Genomic DNA, 19,897 nt, shown 5'->3' with positions numbered 1-19,897 from the left:
AAACAAAAAGTTTTTTTTTCAGTATTCTGGCCATAGGTATTTGGGAGCAAGGATGTGCATAGACAGGTCTGGGGCGTTTCAAGCAACTGCTGCATCATTCTCAGAGTCATTTTCTCATCTATCTGCAGCATTTGGATTAGCTGAGCTGCGCACAGTTGTTTGCACAACTACTTTACTTCCAGCTATCCCAAGACGATCACTGAACCTCCAGTTTTGGTTTGAGATGGCACATGTTCACAATTCAAGGCACCTGCCCAGCAGCAGTCTGGCCCAGTGAAAGCACTCGAGATTTACATCCCAGCCACCTCAAAGGAGAAAATCCACTTTTTGTTTTAATAAAAAAACATCTAAAGATTGCTTGCGGGATCTTTGGAAATCCTCCAGATGTGCTAAAGGCTGAGGAGAAAGGGGAATGGTGCTGCTTCTTGCTTTGTACATGTGCTTGACCCACTCCAGCCTTCCATTAGCTCTTCCATCTCTGGATTGAGCTGCTTAAGTCCTGGGCAGATCTCGCATCCACCATGCCTGAATGCAAGAGGAGGGGGAATTTTCTCTGTCTCTCACATGCTCACATTCTGCTTTATGTTGTGAGGCAAAACTGCTATGCACATCCTTACCCACTATCCCTAGGCTTTCTGAATGTGACTTCTATCTGGTGTGACCCTTGGAGCTTTCCTTCTCCATGCTCTGCTCCTGGTCCTGAGCTTGCTCCAGCACAGGAAAGACCACCAACTGGAGTAATGCAGACCAAAAGATCAGACCCGTCAATATTCAAACTGACCTCAACATAGGTGAAAGCAATTTTTTCTCTGCTCTGCTAATTATACAAACAATGAAAGGCCGTTTTCCCACATCATCACAAGAGTCTCTGACAACATTAACAACCCAGGAGAAAAAAAAAAAGGTTCATCTTAAAAAGCTAAATACCCTACTTTTCACTCTTTTCTAGTAAATCCCAGTTTGGATGCTACAGTCCCATAAACACTGATAGAAAAAAGTCCACAAGCATAAAACTGGCACAAAGGTGAGAGCGGCTCCCTAAGCTCTCAAAATAAAGTTCTTTGTTTACAGGTGTCAGACACCCAAGGATAAATATCATCTCACTTGTTTAACTTCCTGAGCTGTAATTTACCTACTATAAACAGAGCTGTTTAATTCTCATCTGTATCAGTTAAAAAGAAAATAACATTATATCCTCTTTGTATTAATATCAGTACTCAGACACTGTTCTTCACTAAGGTGAGAAGGTCTGAAGACCACCTAGCACTAAGGAAAGATGCTTCATTTTCAACACGGCATCTAAGTCAACTCATTTTTTTCGAGGGAGGGTATCCAATGCCTTGCAATCTTCTTTCTTTGCCAAGGGTAATCCTATGTGAGAGTGACATTGATATTTGGTTTTCCATTTTTGTGGGAGAGGGATTCTTTACACATGAGTGCACTGCATATTTTTTTATTGTTTAAAATATATGTTCCAGAGCTACTTCCACACTACTGTTGTGATCTCGGGGCATAATCTGATTTTGTGCTGTTACTGGAGAAAAAAAGAGGAGATATTCACAGTGCAGATAGACCATTCCAAACAGGAGCATAAACTGCTTCCCCAGTCCTCATACCAGGAGACTATTGGACAATCTTACTTCTTCCATAGATTATTCTGATGGTACTTCTCCTTTGTTTGTGGCCATATTGGGCTGGTTTTAGGATATGACCACCTGGTAGAAAGAATAAATGTTCATGTTTATTTCATCACCAAGTAGAATATTAAAGAGATGAAGCTTAAAGAAAATAATAATAATTCTTTTTTCAGAAAGACATTCCGTGACATGCACATCAAATACTTGTAACCACCCACATCCAATGCCACTTTACAGCACCTTCGAGTTTGCTACAAAAATACTCCGAGGGAGAGGACAAAAAAAGTTATCAGCAGGAATTCTGTTAATTGTCACCAAAAGCCTTTAGCTAAATCATTTCCTGTCCTCTGAATCCAGCTGGAAGCACTTGCTAGCAAGAAGGCGGCCACGTAATCGCATGGCCCAGTCACTCTCTGTGAGACAAACAGAGGAAACGACATCCTATCATAAATCTGTCAGTCATGTACCAAATGGGTATCGTGAGGGCTGGGCTTTTCCCTCTCTAATTATCACTTGGCACACAGAAGCAGGGTTTGATATACTATTTGTATCACAGGCTTTTTTGACAGCCTAATCCCACAGATTCAGCCTCTCACAGACCTGGTGCCAGAGCAATGAAGCAGATCCCTCAGTGGAGAGACCAGAGGGAGTTGAGGAGACCTGCATGTGTTGCTGCCCTCCCACTGATCTGCAGGGTGAGCTTATATGAGAGACTGAGAGCACTGCCCTTCTTTCAGTGCTTTCAGCGGATGAGCTGAAGATTGAAGATAAATATGAAGTTAATTTATTTAATGCAAGCTGATAGTCATTGTTTTGACATGTCTGGGCATATTCAAGGAGTAGGTAGTTGGGTAGAAACAAAATAGCAAAGAAAACATCCATGAGCTTCAGTAACAAAAGCATTGTACCTGGACTTTTTCAGATGTAAGTGTATGCGGAAAGGAACATCAGCATCTACCCATCAGCCTGCTGCTTGATTACAGGCAAACAAGCAAAGTCAAGGAGCACTGTGTAGGTCATAGGACAGGCATGGAATCAGAAGGGAAACAGAGACACCAAGAAGTAAATGGCAGGAGATAAAAAGGAGTTCAGAAATTTGAGGAAGCAGTGGCGTCTGAAGGGCAGGTTGGCATGTGAGTAGGGTGGTCCACACAGAGCAGGCCAAGGCAATCAGCAAGATGTGAGGGAAGCCCATAGGTGGAAGGAGGCCTCCATTTTGGATGCTGAGGGCTGCCAGAAAGACCCAGACTGATCGGCTGAATCTAGATGATCACCCCAAAGCCACCCAAAAATTAATGATATATTTTGTCCTTTCATGCCAGGGCAAGAATTTTTGCCTGACAAAGAAGGCCTGCGGTGGAAAAAGAATTACAGCCTGGCTCTGGTAGCCACAGATCCAAAACACAGCCAGGAAAGCAGTGTAGTTCTTCCGTTGCTCATTCTCACTCTGCTTTCAGCAGGAAACATCATCTCAGTTACTGTGGTAACAAAAAAGGGTAACTGTTGGAGTAACAAACATCATGTGTGCAAATTCAAGTATCCAGGCACAACAGCCCAGAGGGAAAAATCGAACAAACAAATAAACCAGCACAATGGTAATGAAAGTAAACCTAGTGCAAGGTACTACACTTTGGCCACAAACAGCTCCGTGCATTGTTACAGGCTTGGGGCAGACTGGCTGGAAATCTGTGCAACAGAAAAGGATTTGGGTGTGTCAATTTACAGCTGGCTGAATATGAGCCAGCAGTGTGCCCGAGTGGCCAAGAAGGCCAATGGAAACCTGGCTTGTATCAGAAACAGAGCAGCCAGCAGGATCAGGGAAGTGATTGTCCCTCTGTACTCAGCTCTGGAGTGGCCTGGCCACACCTCAAGTACTGCATTCAGCTTTAGGCTCCTCACTAGAAGAAAAACAGTCAAACAGGCTGCCCAGGGAGGTGGTGGAATCACCATCCCTGGAGGTACCTGAGAAACAGAGATCCTTACAGGAGAGTGAAGAACGTGTCAGAGATGTTATGTAATACTGCACTGCATTGACAGACCTGTAATCCAGGAGCATGCACAATCCTTTCCTTCCCCCAGCATATTGAGCTCCAGCACCCACACTTTCCTTAGAATTAAATTCACCCCAAACCTCAAGAGCTTCAATAAAGACCCTTGCATACCTCAACATGAGTCATGAACATACTTTGCTGGGTCTTGTAGCAAGTCTCAACCCACACTACAATGTAGTAACTTGTTTTTCTTTAATCCGTGGTATATTTAGTATGTAGGGATCATATTCAATCCCCTATTAGTTATGAAACCAGAACTTTTGATAAGTCATATGATTCTTCAAAGATAAGGAAGCAGACTCCTGGCTGGCTGGCTTTATAGAAGTCTCAATAGCTCTGCAATTATTGGTGCAATCATGTACCAGATGACACTTTTCCTGACTTGTGGTTCTCCGGGCAATTCTTAATTTAATCTACAACAAGGAAAAAACAGGAGTAAATCAAAGAAGTGAAGCAGAGAAAGGGGGAGAGGCAGAAACCGAATCCTGTAGATAGCTCTGGGCCAACCCAATTGAAAGAAAGCTGTCAGTATTGCCATCAAATCAAGAATGAAGACAAATACTGTCTCTGCTATAACTGAAAGAAAAGGCAGCCACATTCAGTTCCATCTGTCTCCTTGCTGCCTGTCCGCACAGAAGGTGTGGCAAAAGATGAAGCTGAGATCATTGACAGAGAAGAAAGGGAAGTAAAGAAAAACCTGAGAGAAGCCAGATTCCATTTGTTCCACTGTTCACAGAGCAATTTGTTTAGGTAATTGCAAAGTAAAACAAACAGAGAAAGAAAAACATCTGGGAGGATAACTTGGTGGGAATGATCTGGCTGTACATTTGCTTCCTATTCCCCATCAGTCAACAACCTCTTGCTATCTGCAATGCAAGAAAGGCAGAAAGGGGGGGGGGGGGGGGGGGGAGGGAGGTTGCTTTAGGGTTTCTCTAATAGCTTTGGGACTCAATTTAAACAACAGACACGGAGGGAGAGGAGGAGAGCAAATAGACTAATTGCATGTTTTTTTGAAACAACCTAAGGGTTAAAATGGTGCGACATGGCCTGTAAACCCAGCACTGGCACGAGCATCAGACTGGCACTGGCACCGCTGCTGTTTACTCTGTGTCTTTCTCATAACTTCCCAGAGGGGCTAAATTAACAGATCCTATGAGAAAGACCCACCTCTGATCATAAGAGAATTAGATTTTCCTCCTTTCCAGAAAGCAGATAGGAACCATCAAATGTAAAAAAAAAACAACAAGTAATGGCAACAGCATCTGCATTTCTGGAGGACAATAGAGGGGCAGTGCTAGAATTAATAGCATTTTAAGCCAAATTCGGGGCTGGTGCCAGGGGAAGGGAGCTCTGTCCCAGACTGTTACATCTGCTGAGAGTAAGGCTAAATAGAGCCCATTGAGCACGACGAAAACATTATGAGGTTATTACAACAACTTGTTTGAAAATGTGCAGCGGGAAGCCAGCAACGCCAGATGAATACAAAACCCGAGCCCAGGAGCGGTGTCAGGCAACATAAATAAGGTTTTGTCCTCATGTCCATGATGAACCTCGCGTTCGTTGTTTGGGACATAATCCATTCCCTTTAAAAAAATAAAACATAACCAGAGGGCTGGAACTTGGCGGGCCAGCTCCCATCCTGCTGCAGTGTTTGTGCAAACCTCAGCTCTGCTCACACTCCTGCAACTGACAGGAGAAGGGCAGAGGGGGGAAAAAAAAACACAAAAGAGCAGTAATTAGCCAAAAGGTTTCAGCTCCATTTGCCACTAAGGATGGTTAGAAAAACACCAGATGATGCAACTTCTGAAATCCCTTTTGAAGTGCTGGCCCATGCTTGTTATCAGCAGCCAGAGCGAGATGCAAAGCTTCACTGACTTCCAGGCCTCACAATGAATGGAACAGAGGGGGAAGGCCTAAAGTCCTGAGTTATGGGCAGCTCTTTCTGCTGCTCTGCCTAAGGAGGACATATCTTTCCAAAGTTTACGAAAAGACAGTGGTTCACCCTAAAAATGGAAGCTTTGCAATTATTTTTTTTTTCCATTTTCAAAGAATTTGAAATGAAATGAATGAATAAATAAATGAATGAATGACACTCTGTAGAATGAAGCCACTGAAGTAAATTCTTTCTTCTCAGCTTTTAAACTCTCCCCAGGGAAAAAAAAATAAAAAATAAAAAATCTAAGATGAATTGGTGAGGGCTTGTATGAGCAGGAAGCATTTTATCTACTCAATACACAGCTGTAACCATGTCAGTGCCTGAGCCTTTCTACTGCAGCCTCTTCCAGCTCAGCTAAACAGTTTTCAAGATTATAAGCTGGGCTTTAAAGAAGAAAACCATAATTTATAAAGAAAAGAAAAACGCTTGTAGCAAAACAAGGGCATTCATGTGGGTCGTTAAAACCAAATTTAACACCAGAACACATTCATGCCCTGGCTTTCATGTCTAGACTTTCCCACAGAGACAGTTTCTCAGAGGAAACATGGGGGGTGGGAGGGAAGTGAGGTGGGAAATGAAGATACTTTCCCAGTGCAAGGCAGAACGGGAACCAGAAGCAAGTAAGGACAAGGACTGGGAAGTGTTCCATCAGATGTCACTTTCCTTTATCTTTTCCACTCTTTCCCCCATTCACTTTGCAATAAGAAGAAATGGATGGAGGCAGAAACCCATAGATGAACACTGGTGTGTTTAAAAATTACACGTTGTTATTTTGTTTGTTTTTCATTTTTATTTTGTTGTTGCTGTTTTGTTTTGAATTTTGAAGAAAAGACCTGTAATTTCCACTACAGATATCAAAATGTGACTTTCTCCATTGCATGCATTGAGTCACACTGGACATTTGCCATTTGGTCCCACTGAACACTCAGACGGGTACGCAGCCCCTTGGTGACAGCACAAGATGTGTTCTATACCAAACACCTTTGACGTTGTGCCTCTGAACAGAGGAATATGGTGGGCTCTGCCTGTTTCAAAAAGGCCAGGTAAAATAAACACCTCTTAGAAATCAGTGCCTTGTGCCCTAATGGTCTTTTTCCCTGGATAGAAGGTGTGTGTTACCATGACCACAACAAGGGCTGCCGGGTCTGTCACACAAGGCCCAGTACCATGAACATGTAGGAATATCTCGTGTGTACAGGCTCCATTTGTGCATTTGTATCTTCTCTAACACCCAAATACCAACTTTCTGTCTTCCAGAAATAGACAATTCCATCCCCACTGAGACTAAGACAACAGAGGTGAAACAGAAATAGAGAGCAAGAGCAGAGACAGAGAAGCCAGAGAGGAGACAGAAAGGAGCAAGAGAAGCCAGAGAGAACAGAACAGAAAGAGGATTCAGAGAAGTCAGAGACGAGCCATGGAATGCACAGAAGATCCATAAGGGAGCCACAGAGGAAGCAGAGGTGACAGAGAAGCTAAAGAAAGGCTGGAGAGCAGAGAGGAGCAAAAGAGGTGATAGAGAAGAGTCAGAGAAGTGCCAGAGGGGGAACAGAGCGGAAACAGAGAAGCCAGGGAAACAAGAGAGTAGATCGAATGACAGAATGGTAGGGGTTGGAAGGGACCTCTGGAGATCAAGTCCAACCACTCTGCTAAAGCTGATCCTCTACGGCAGGTTGCACAGGGGTGTGAGCAGATCTTGAATATCTCCAGAGGAGATTCCACCACCTCTCTGTGTCACCTGTTCTTGTGCTCTGCCACTCTGACAGTAAAGAAGTTTTCCTTTGCTTCTTTGGAACTTCCCATGCTCCAGTTTCTGCCCGTTGCCTCTTGTTCTATTGCTGCTCAGCACCAAAAGAATCCACTGCCATCGATTTGACTCTTGCACTTTAGACAGTGATGAGATCCCCTCCGAACCTTCTCCAGGCTGAAGAGTCCCAGGTCTCTCAGTGCAACCAACATGAAACCAGAGAGGAGACAGAAAACCTAGAGAAGCAAGAAAGATGACTGAGAGACAAGAGGTGCCAAAATGGTGCCTGAGAGGAGATAGGAGGCAAAGGTGCCTGTGAAGCAATAGAAGATAGAGAGCCAGAGGAACAAGAGAAGAGCCAGAGACACCAAAGAAACCACAAAGAAGCCAGAGAGGAGACAGAGAGTAGACAGAAAGCCAAATTACTTCTCATTGAGACAGCAATACTTTCAGTCAGGAGTCCTTGCTTCTGAATGAGCTACGTTTATGAAGAAGTTTTTCTGCATTTAGACCAAAAAGAAATAAGGTATGTTTGATCATCTCTGTTTTTATCAAAAGGTATTTCACATCATATTTGACCACATGTTTCAATTTGCCTAAAAAATGAATTCTGAGCTCAATAATTGCGCTGTAGTGAGAATTACAGGAAGCCAGAATATTTTCAAATATATTATAATATTATGCATCTATAGCATCTTTATATGGAGCTTTAGCTTATAACTGGAGAGTCAATATAGCACAGAATGTGCTTTTGCCGCACTTGGCTCGGCAAAGCAAATGCATCATGTTTCTCAAAAGGTCCAGAGTTAATTCAGAAGGATGCAAACAGGTGAAACGCCTGGGGCGTGGTGTTTTCCATCCCCTGAGTTGCAGCAGGGACCAGGGACTGGGGCGGATACTGCACCTTTGGGTGGTAGTTAGGACCTCTTTCAGATCGCAGCGAGATGAGTTCTTGGAACATTGCCATCCGGGTGCTCCAAAATGATGATTCATGCATGGTTACACGGCAATATTTACTAAGCTCTCAGGAGGCAAATCCATTAGCAGAGATTAGTCAGCTGTCAAGAGCCCATTCCCTCGTATAAGAGTTCTGTTCTCTAAATAAAAGTTCTCATCTGTAACAGGAACTTCCACCCCACCACCTACTCGCTCATTTCATAATGCTGTAATGGCTGAGTTAGGGCATGCCGGTGTGTTTTCTCAGATTGCAGAGGAAAGTAACACAGGAGGAACTGACAGTGAAAAATGAACATTTGTCTGCAGCAACTTTTCTCACCATAACTGAGCATCGTCACACAACCTCTGATTCATTCAGAGCCAATTCTGCCTGTGAGGAAAAGAGGATGCTGCTTCATCTCCACCCAAGCACAGTAGCCACCTCAAGCGTGTGCACTGAGCTCTGCAGAGAAACTCCTTTTGGTTGTTCAGAGTGCCATATCCCTCCAGTAGGACACACACAGCCTCCAGGTAACCACTTTGTGGTTCAGGAGATGTCACACGGGGTGGGTGTTTTTGCCTGTACACATGAATACTTGGGGGCGTTGATTACCGCATTGGTTACAATTTCTCACTCTATCCAAAGAATAATTCCACCCAAATGGAAGAGATCTGGGCAACACGGCATGACAGAATGGCTGGCAGCTACTACAAAGCATGGTGCACACAAACAGGAGGAATAAACCAGAGCAAGACTCATTCCCAGACCCATGGCTGTCTCTGCGCAGAGAGGGCTGTGGCTTTCAAGATGTCCAGCTGTAAGATCTGTAACAAAAAGCATTGCTTCTTCAATCTTCTGGGCCCAAAGTATTGTTCAGGCATTCCCAGCTGTATCAATTGGTTTAGGAAACATTGTACTTTCTGCCTGTAACTATTTTTCTCCTGCATGCTTTGAAATAAATCTACCCTCAGCAGGACAGATGAAGCGTACTGCAGGCCCCACTCATGCAAAAGGTGTTGCATTTGGAAGCAGCTTACAGATCTGTGAGAGCCCTGCACCTGCAGATACCATTTCACTACTTATTATTGCTTTTATCTCCTCTGAAAAACTGCAGCAAGCCAAAGCAGCGGGAGTCTGGCCCATGATACTCCAGAGACATGGATACTGACCGTGCCTTTGCTTTCAGTTTGTTTGCTGTATGCCACACCTGGTTTTCCTTTTGCTACCGCTATACCACAAACCCTGTCAGGTCGGGTTACTGCTCTGTTATCTGGCTCTTCTAAGCCATATGTTGAAGGCCCCCCTGAGGAGGCCCTCGTGTAACATTTCAGCTCCTGGAGACCAAGTGGTCTTTCATTGGGACAGGAACAGCAATGGGAGCAACAGCAGCTGAAAAGCGTTATGAGTTGGCTCTGTGCTACAAGGTACTTTCCCATGAGAGGTCTTTAGCTGAACAGAGCAGTGGTGGTGAGTACAGAGGCTTTTATAAAGTCTACAGCCCACTAAAGATCCAGCTGTGGGCTGTAACAAACAGATCGGAGGGCTTCTAACAGATGCTGCTTAAAGCCTTCCTTCATTTTACACTTTTCTGCTTCCTCACAAGATGAAGTAGACTGATCTAAAGTGCATATACGTGTGGTTTGGTTTTCTTTTTTCTCCCTTTTCCCTTACAGATTGAAAGTGCAATGAAGTAGCAGCATTTACCTGGTAGCAGGGTGCACACGGGCAGCCCCACACAGCTGCTACTGGATGACAGATGCCCACAGGAGCCCTGCTGGCACTGACAGTAGGTGTCCTGCCGCAGGGTCCTGCTCCCTCCTGCAATGCAAGTTTCACCTGAACTCTACCTTCTCTTTGCACTGGCATGTCGGTGTAAACACGTCTGCTACAGTTGTCAAGGAGTCAGATAACACGTGTGAAGAAACAAAGGTCCTGAAAGGAATCCCAGATGCAACAGCCCTCGTGGGAAAGATATTCTGTTATCCCATGCCAGTATTTGCCTTTCAGGGAACGATAACTCAGTACAAGGTAATGCTGTTAAATGCACTTCTTGGTATAATCCTTCAACAAATGAGCATTCACTTTATTTTTAAAATTAACTCAATGAAAGTCTCTTCAGAGATGCACTCAGAAGAATTAGAAATGATGGTAAGAAGGTAACTGCTGCTCTTTTCCAATGTAACAACTACGGCTTAATCAGAGAAAACCCACGCACAATGTGTATTTCATACACCTGCAGCATGAAGAATGAGAGGTCTTTGAAGTGTACAGAGTTGTCACTACGTTTAAAAGAACAAAACAAGCACTACAGAAAGACTGAGGTGCACCACCTCTAAAACAACAGTTCATTTGCAGCTTTTCCTGGACTTCTGTTTTTCCTATTTAGAGCATGCTACCTGTAAAACTACAGGGGCCGCTCCAAAAGCAGCACCTCTTATTTTATGATGTCGGCCCACAATATCAGAGGCAGATGTTGGTGGAATGGCAGTAGAAGTTGAACCTTCTCACCAATATTCCATTGCATCTTGTTGCTTTGTGACAGATGGCAGCAGAGGGGCAGTCTGACAAAATGGCGTCTGACATGGAAGCATGGATTAAGAAAGACGTGTCATTGAATTACTTCACGTGAGAAAACAATGGCATGCATTGGCATCCATCCATGTTCGGTGAACGTTTATGGAGACCAAACGGTAGATGTGAGCACCACGAGGTGGTGCATTTTAGCAGTGATAACAGCAATGTGAAAGATAAGCCATGTTCCCAATGGGCACGTTTATGAGTGAGGCACGCAGGCTCTTGTCCATCACTGGTGCAAGTACCTAGCTTAATGGTAGCGACTATGCTGAAAAATAGTGTTGGCAGCTGAGAATTTGCTCTATCCAATAGCATTATTGTGTTCTTCATCTCTATTGTAGTTTCCATGAAAATAAATAGGAAGCATTACTTTCACGGTGATCTATGTCGAATAGGAACACCTACTTCCTGCCTTTAATTCTGTTCATCTTCTGTTCTTTTATGGAGCAGGTCACTTTGGCCAGTGGTGCAAATTTGCCAAGCTGGTTGGACTTCAATCCCAACACAAACATGCTGCAGGGGCTGCCAATGACTGGGGAGAGTGGAGCGTATTTGCTAAGCATAACTGCCCCTGGAAGAACATGTGCCCAGAGAGCTGCTGTGACGTTCACCATCCATGTTCAGGACAGCATTTCATTTCTGGACATGGAGAACAGCTTCAACCACATACCAAACAGGCACCAGTGAGTACTGTCAGATGCTGAGGGCCTTTGCCCAAATCTGAGTTTTAAAAAAAAATGAAAATGGAAAAGAAGAAATGCGGTGGGATGCTGATTTTCCAGGTGGCTGCTGACAAGGCAGCATCCAGCCTCCCTGGCCCAGCTGGGAACTGGAGCTCTTCCTTTGTGGGGAGAGAGGCAAGGCCATCAATTGTCTCTGCAATACACTACCCACTTCCACTGATGATACTGGGTCTCTTTCCTATATATAAGTATTCCCAGTCTAGTTGACATCAAATGTAAATCTTTTAACTGAATTACTTTGAAGTCAGCATCACGATGGTAGTATTTGATAAATCCAAATCATGCTGCTGTGCTCTAGATTAGCAGTGGGGTTAAACACAGCTCTTGCTGAAGATAAACAAGTGTAGAACGTTCATACATCCAGTAGGAGGAAATTTTGGATGAAGAGGTGAGGTTGAGTGATGTATGTTCATAGGAAAATGGATTGAATTCAAACAAGTACCTTCACCAAAAAAAAGTGGGGGAGGGGCAGATTAACAACTTAATCAATCCAATTTTGGACTTTAATGCCAATCCTCATAGGTGTGGGAAGGAAGTTCCCATCACTTCTGCTGAAGTCATTCTCTCCATTGGAGCCAAAACCCTGGAAGCACAGGAACGCCTCTACATCGTGTACACAATCGCTGAATATCTCCATCTGGATTCCTCCCTGGTAACCCTGTTCCAGTACACAGACGTGGTACACAGAAACTTGCAGAACGTGACTGTGCTGGCCAGAGACACTTTGCACATTGACTTCACAGTGAACCGCTATGTAGGACTCTCCTGGCTTGTCAAGTGTGGAGAGCTCGCTGTGCCCCGCGAATTCATCCAAGTCCTGCAACGCAATATTGATTCCCATCATCTCTCACAACTCCTAGGATATGAAATTTCAGGCTGGAGAATACTTAGGACAGGGAGTAACAAAAGAAAGTCTCCGAGACAACAGCACAGGCCATTAATGATCACACCAACACCGACATTGAAAGTAATTAGAATTACTCAGAGACCAGCTGCTGTTGCTCCCCATCCTTTGTTCTCTGCTGTGCCAAGTCGTTTACTCTTACAACTTACTGTATCAGCTACCCAGAATTTATATAGGGAAAGTATAACAGCAGCAAGTGTTGAGTTGCAGAATAACATCCATTCTGTAAGTCAAGGAAGTTTAGTCACCTTAAAAATGGATTCAGCGTGGGACATGCCAACTAATAATCCAACAGTAGTTGTTATGTTTGGAGACACTAGTTCCTCAGATCTTTCACCTTCACTGGTTCCTAAATCAATGCTTCTCTTCACTGAGCTGGAAGTGCTGCCCACCAGTGCTCCTGAAGTGTCCTTGCTGCTACAGCAACCTGAGCCTCACCTGCTTCAGACAGACTTATATTTCCATTCTAGTAAAACAGAAGTATATGGATCTCATCTCCTACAGGACATCACCTCAAATAAAGACCTGTTTCCCAGACCCATGTACACTCTGATGATGAACACCCTTCATGAATGGCCCCATACCTTGACAGAGGCACTTTCTTCAGAGACAGAACGTCATGTAATTTTGCTACAAGAAACGTCAACATCAGAAATACCAGATTACAGTGATAAGGAAAGAAGCCACTTTCCAAAATCTGAAATGCTTTCTAGTGCATCCCTGTCTCTGGAGAGGCTTCTGTCTCTATCCCCAAGCACTTTGCTAACAGCCACAGCTTCATCTGATTTCACATTTCCCATCAATTATATGTTTCCACCTTCACCAGCAAGTAGTAGCCCAAGCCAGGAGTTAGCTCATAGCCATGAACTATTATCTAAGTCTTCCACAACTATGCCGTCATCGTATAGGTCTGCATTTATTGAAGGGACAGTTTCTTCTGCAATCCAATCAGAAGCCCAGACCCTCTATCCCAAACTCAATTTACATTCTGAAATCTCAGCCTGCTTTTCCAGCTCCTTGTACAGCCCTTTCCCTGGTGAAGCTAAAACATCTTATGAATCAAGTCTGCCATTTCCGGCCCATTCTGATAGCACTCCAGTTCTTACTCTTACACCACCAATTATACATTCTATTTGTGGCAGCATGCTCAAAACACAGATACAGTCTCCAAGTATTTTACCCACAAAGGAGCTGCACTCAGGCAGAGATCTGGGAACAGGAATGATTTTGCCAATCATCACTGAGCCTACCCTGGAGTCACCCAAAATCTCAGATGTCATAGTTGATGCCATAGAACTACCCCTGCTGACTTTATTTACTGCCACGTCTCATCTGTTCAACAGTGTGTCAGGTACGTTACAACATTTAACTTCCCCTTCATTTTATTTCCTTCTGCGAGAGTCCTAATAAAATAGATCGATATAATTTACTCTGCATCAGCACGACCATGCTGCACTTTGGATACCTCAGCAACAGAGTTCCTTGTAAGGGAAAGTAATTTTCTCTCTCAACTTCATACATTTCCCCTAATGACAAGCAGACCCAGATCTGGCAGTCCTATCTCAGGAAAGATATGGACCCATTGAAAAAGATCCAAAGGAACACAATGACGGTCAGAAGACTAGAAAACATGACATAAATGGAAATAATTAATCTAGAGAACTGAGGAAAGATGCAAGTTTATGTTACAGCTTGCTGAAAAGATGTAAGAACTGTTCTCCACATCCCGTGGGAACAAAAGCAGCACTAATGACTCTATATTACACTGAAGCTGATGTAAGTTAAGCACTAGATAAACTTTCTCAGAGCAAGGATAATAAGACACTAGATAAGACTGCTTGCGGAACACTGTGGTTGTCGTTAAGAACACAGCAACAAATGTTTATCAGAAATGACATAAATGTAGCTACATCCTTTAGAGTCCTCCTCCAAGTGCATGAATCAGAGTCAGGCTTAAGCACAAGCTAGACTTCAAGAGGTAGCATGTTTATAAGACCAGTTGGGTAGGTCTGAAGGATTGTGTCTGCATCTGCTTCCATTATACCTCTGAAAAGGTACATGATAGAGCTTAAATACTGAGTCAGTTCAGGCATTCAGAGCCAAACCCTTCCTTCGTTCTCAAGCAAAGTCACTGCCCCTATTTTTATAGAATTGACCCAGCAAGTGTCCTTCTGAAATATTTTCTTTCTAAAGCTCTTCTAGACCTACCTTATCCGTGCACCCACAGTGAAAAACTGCAGCTTGAAATGTTCAGGTTTGTAATCAGGTGCCTATGCAACCAGCTGTGAAAGCCCAGATAGATGACACAACAACAGTAACATGATGCTGCTCTTAACACTGGCAAATGCAGACCATAGAGAGATATTCAAAACTCTCTGCTCTGCTAAGAGAAACTGCCTGAGGAAAGGCTCTGTTGCTATTCCAAAGGAGAGGCTGAGTATTACCCAGCCAGTTAATATAATCCTTTTATTCACTCAGATGCTACATTTTCCAACACCGTTTTCACCCAATGACCAAAACCTTGAATGGTGATTTACAAGTTATTGAAATAAATGCCTAGCGCATCAGGTGTGTAAGGTATTGCAAGTATTTTACAACATTATTACAGTATTTTTCATTCCAGCGATCTGTGTGGTAATGGCTGAGAAATTAAGACAATATGCCAAAGCCCACTGCAGGACAGAGCAATCACACTGTGATAATCCTACTGAAGAGAGATGCTGATGTATTCAATGCCTACACAGCAAATCAGTTCCAGAGACAAGATCAGAAGCCAGCTCAGTTTACAGACATGAGATAAGAGTCTAACAGCAGAAACTCAGATCTACACTGCTTTCTTCTCTAGCTTCCTTTCCATGGCTCTAACCTTGCTGGCAGATGCTGGCAAAGAATTTTTAAAGACATGCCATAAAAGCCTTGAAAATATATTCCCAACTGTATAGCAAATTATTAAATCAAGATTTTTTTTTACATACATTTAAGCAATCTTCTACCAAACACTACAATAAATAATACCTTGTTTTCACAGAGCTGCTTCAGACACCACCACCATCACACCAGGATGCAAGCATCTCGCAATTGCCTACTGATGAAACACTACAGTCTACAGAAAGTATAGGGATTCTCCCTCCATCTTCTACTTCACAAGAGCTTCAGAATGAAACCCCAGGTAAAAAAAAAAAGCATTGAAGTCATCATCATCCTCAGTGATCTTTGCAAGGTATTGCTGCTCTCTGATACCAGAATTCATGTAGTATGGGGTCATAACATTCAAAGCATCGTGACCTAAACTTTGTGCTCTTTGAATGAATCCTCTTTTTAATTAGGTAAGTAGTACCTGAGGATGAGCTTAGAGTGTCACTTTAATAGATCCTGCAAAGCGTTCCCTGTCCTGGTGTTGAAAACACACATAAATGAGATACGTGAAAACTAGCAGGAAGAAATGAACATCTCTGTCACAGACTGTGGGAATCCTATGAGTTCTCATCTTCGCCCTTACTCTGAGCCTGCCAGCAAGCTTGACCAAATAGTCATTTTTCCTTTTCAAATTCATCACCACATTTTATCTTCCTCACGGCTCACTTGGTGTCGGCCCATATAGTCATTCGTAAGTGCTCTACTAATTGGGCAGATGTGTTGCTGCCAAGGCAAATGCTGCCCCAGGCAGTGTATCTGCCATCTCCAGAAGTGGGGGGACAGTGCTGGCACCCAGCGTTTGCCTGATTAACCTGAAACTATTCTCAATAATAGGTGTGGCTCAATAGAGTGCAAAGAAAACGCAAACATTCTCATAAAATTCCCCGACAAGAAATCCATGCTTGGTGTTGTCAATAGAAAACAAAACAATAACAGGTGTTAAGATCTACCTCATACATGAACTCATGTTCTGAATCTAATGGAACACTCACAACCAGAGCTGTACCAGTTCCTTACAGCGCTAAGTGTTATTTCTTCAAGATTCGCTTCTGTTTCCAAAGAGAACATCTTACTCAGAAACTGTATATTTTTCTGCAGTGGGGGTCTCAGCTTGTGCAAGCACACTGCCAGGGGCTCCTGTGAATTTAATTTGGGAATGAATGTATACCATCTGAGGAGAACCCTGCTAATGAGATACCTGTGCCAAAGCCTTCAATATTGAAGGTATCAGAGTACTATGAAGTTTCCTTTCCTGCTGGGTAGCTTCAGACTGTAATCCCCACTGATTTCAATACACTATCCAACCGTACAAGGAAGGACCTTTATGGTTACATAAACTTTCCATAACTCAAAATGAAAAAAAAGAATTAAAAGAATGTTGCAATAGGAAGGAACACTGCACTTACTCCTTGATACTTAAAGCGTCAGAAATGGGACATACTTGACTGCCAGCATGAAGTATATCCATAATCTGAGAAGCATGCTGTGGTATTTCTATGAGTTAGATTAAGATATACTTTTGTGGAAAAGACTTTGCTAATATATTAAATAGAAGTGTCTTTGTATTTGTTTCAATGAACACATCACCGCTAAATATGCTTCATTGTAACCAGAGAATTGTAAAGTCAAGTGTAAAATTTACACCCAAAAGCACATGAAATTGTCATTAAGATGTAATCAGGAGCAATGCTTTACAGTATCATTAAAAGCTTGTCATTATAAGCTTATCAGATAGCTATTTTTTCCTCATAACCCTTTTCCTTTCCTCATCCCTCTCTAAAGGTCAAACAAACACTTCTCCAAAGGTCGTTCATTCAATCCAATTTGTAACAGCAACTATCGGATGCCTGTTCTCTTTTCCTGTATCTGCCGACACATTTTATGATGAGGAAGATGGCAATTCAACTCAGTTATCTTTGCAGTTAATTCCAGCTGATGGCTCTCCAGGGGGATCAGAAAGCTGGCTTCAGTTTAATGTGACTCAGCAGATCATGCATGGCTATCCCCTTGCTATTGATTTCCAGTATTCACCTCAAGAGTTCATGCTGTCTGCCACAGATTCGGGGGGACTGACTGTCTGGCAATCCTTTACCATTGAGCTTCTGAAGCCCACACACGTACCATGCCACCTTTACACCATCAGAACCAAAAACAGCTACTATTCCTTCTTGAGAGAGAGGAAAAGGATTAGTTTATTTCTAGAGAAGCTCTCCTTGTATTTGAACTCCACCAGCCCCAAAGACATTATGGTGACCACTCTCAAACCTGGATCCACGCTGATCTCATGGTACAACAGTTCCCTGTGTACAAGTGTCAACAGACCCTTCAGCTGGTGCAAAAAAGAGGAAATCCAGGAAGCACTAAACAAACTACGAGTGCCAGATGGATACGTCAGTCCGCATTTCATCCAAGCAATGTTACCAGAATACAAGATTGATGCCATCTTCAATATTTCATACAGTGATAACTGCTTTCCCACTACAAAGCCATTTGGTGGATCTTTCAACAGTACTGTGCCTGCACTTCAAGGCTGGGGTGACTCCAATATCATAAAGCCCACAACAGCCTTACTAAGCAGCCTTTGTGTCACTGTTGGGCTGGTTCTGCTCACATTAATTTACTGTTCTTGCAAGTATTACAGTAAGATTCCTATATCCAAGTTTATGACATTTCAGAGCAACTCCCAGCTAAGCCATGCTGATGTGGCAATGGATGTTCTGCAGCCTCGCAAAATACCTGTACATGAGTGTGGGGGATCACCATCACATTCATTATGGCTGCCACCTTTGTTATCACTTACCTCCCCAGAGCAGTATTCCAGGTCAGTAAGGTTGTCTCACATCACACCATCTTCCCAGCCACCAAAATATCAACTCCCACCCCATTATCGAGAGGGTACAACTACCCAACGTGACCAGGGTAATATCTGTAGATTTAAGATGACATCTTCTAAATGATAGCAAAGCAAATACACAAATAGAACATTTGTATGCTAGGAAGTACTTTCCTTATTGCACCAGAAAAGAAAATGGAGCATAAGGCTAAGTAGTTAATTTTTCAATTTCAGGTAGGACATATGTTACATAAGCTATGCCTAATGAAGAAGCATAAGAAGAATCAGAATCCTGAAACTAAGAACAAAATGCCAAATGCATAAGGTAAAGTTATCTACAGATAAGGTGGACAGACCAACGGGTCTGCACCACTCAGTCAGAAAATGTACACCAGACTGATGCTAGTAGGAATGAGCCAGAGTTGAGTAAAGCCAATTTCATTATGACTCCATTAGTTTTGTGAAGAAACAGCAGAACTGTCAGGAGAACCATAACAAAAGCCAATGTTTTCACTGAAATTTGAAGGCCCTACAAGCCCTGAGTCCCTGTTATCCCATAATTATATCCATATATTTCTTTTTTAAACAGTACGCAGAGAAGCCATGCTGCACACAGGGCAGTCCAACAACCACCAACACTGCTCTGACACAGCAAACAGCCACTGAGAAGCAGACAGCCAACAGATAGTTTGTGCAGGCTAAATAGCCTAAGACATAAGTGCATGCTCCTACTGTCAGGGAAGTGAGCAGAACCAGACCTAGTGAAGCAGAAGGCAGACAGGGAGATGAACCGTGACTATTAAACCACAAGTATGAAAGCGCTGCTGACCCATTAAGATCTTTTTTGAAGGAACAGTACTTGCCTCACAAATGTAACAGCAGCAAAAGGATTTACCTCTTGCACAGGCCAGTAGCATCTGTCTATGTCTGCAGCTTTGATTAACTTTTTGAATAAGTACAAAACCTTCCAGCTGACAACTTCAAGTTTGCAAAAGACATTCAGCTGTAAGCCAGGCCTCGTTTTTGATGCAGAAGTCAAACCAGCAGTAATTTCCTGTAGCCAGGAGTCTATACATAGAGTTGGTAAGTTAAATAAGTTACCTTGAGGCGCAGCATATTCAATCTGCACAAAGCCAGGCTGATTCGAGATTCTGCCATTGGTTTTTAAGACAGATTTAAGATGACCCTGCCAAATTTATGATATTTTTGCATTACTTTTGTCCTGTTATTGATTTTTTTTTTTAAAAAGAAAAGTTTAGTGTAGTGAACAGATGTTTTTAAGGTAAAAAGGTGCAATGTGGGTCCTACCATCATTTAACAAATCACACTTACTGCATAACTGTGGCTACCAATGTAAATTTACCTGCATATTTGTATCCTGAATTAGTCATCATGAATTATGGTGTTTCAGATGAAGAAATATATTGATTTAGTTTTAAGGCCTCTTTCTGAGCTTTTTTATATTGACAAACTAATACATCAAAGCTGCAGGACCTTCAGTTGCTTGTACAAGCTAAAATAAAGCAATGGGAGTAGATCAGAGGAAAACTGATAGAACTCAGCTAAACTCAACTGAAAGCACAGAAAAACTGGGAACTAGTTTCTGAATGAGGTTTTAT

General features: G+C 42.9%; 1 protein-coding gene across 1 annotated transcript; it reads left to right on the top strand.

Moving 5' to 3' along the window:
• The first annotated feature begins 9,973 nt into the window (after positions 1-9,973).
• On the top strand, positions 9,974-18,986 carry LOC107316774 (uncharacterized). The gene is made up of 5 exons (XM_032446242.2): positions 9,974-10,336; positions 11,333-11,565; positions 12,148-13,880; positions 15,558-15,698; positions 17,228-18,986. The coding sequence occupies exons 1-5, from the start codon at positions 10,058-10,060 to the stop codon at positions 18,400-18,402; spliced, it is 3,561 nt and encodes a 1,186-aa protein (XP_032302133.2). The 5' UTR covers positions 9,974-10,057; the 3' UTR covers positions 18,403-18,986.
• Positions 18,987-19,897: the final 911 nt, after the last annotated feature.

Source organism: Coturnix japonica, chromosome 1, assembly GCF_054131305.1.
Source record: "Coturnix japonica strain WE chromosome 1, WE-NBRP24, whole genome shotgun sequence".
Taxonomy (NCBI): domain Eukaryota; kingdom Metazoa; phylum Chordata; class Aves; order Galliformes; family Phasianidae; genus Coturnix; species Coturnix japonica.
The sequence above is the reverse complement of the archived record's forward strand: the minus strand, read 5'-3'. Positions and strand labels throughout refer to the sequence as shown.

Bases quoted from the DNA above. Each gene is read 5' to 3' on its own strand.
- LOC107316774 (XM_032446242.2), top strand. From the start codon at position 10,058: ATGACAGATGCCCACAGGAGCCCTGCTGGCACTGACAGTAGGTGTCCT. The intron at 10,337-11,332 runs GTAATGCTGTTA...TTTATGGAGCAG, and splicing joins GAACGATAACTCAGTACAAG to GTCACTTTGGCCAGTGGTGC. The intron at 15,699-17,227 runs GTAAAAAAAAAA...CCCTCTCTAAAG, and splicing joins GCTTCAGAATGAAACCCCAG to GTCAAACAAACACTTCTCCA.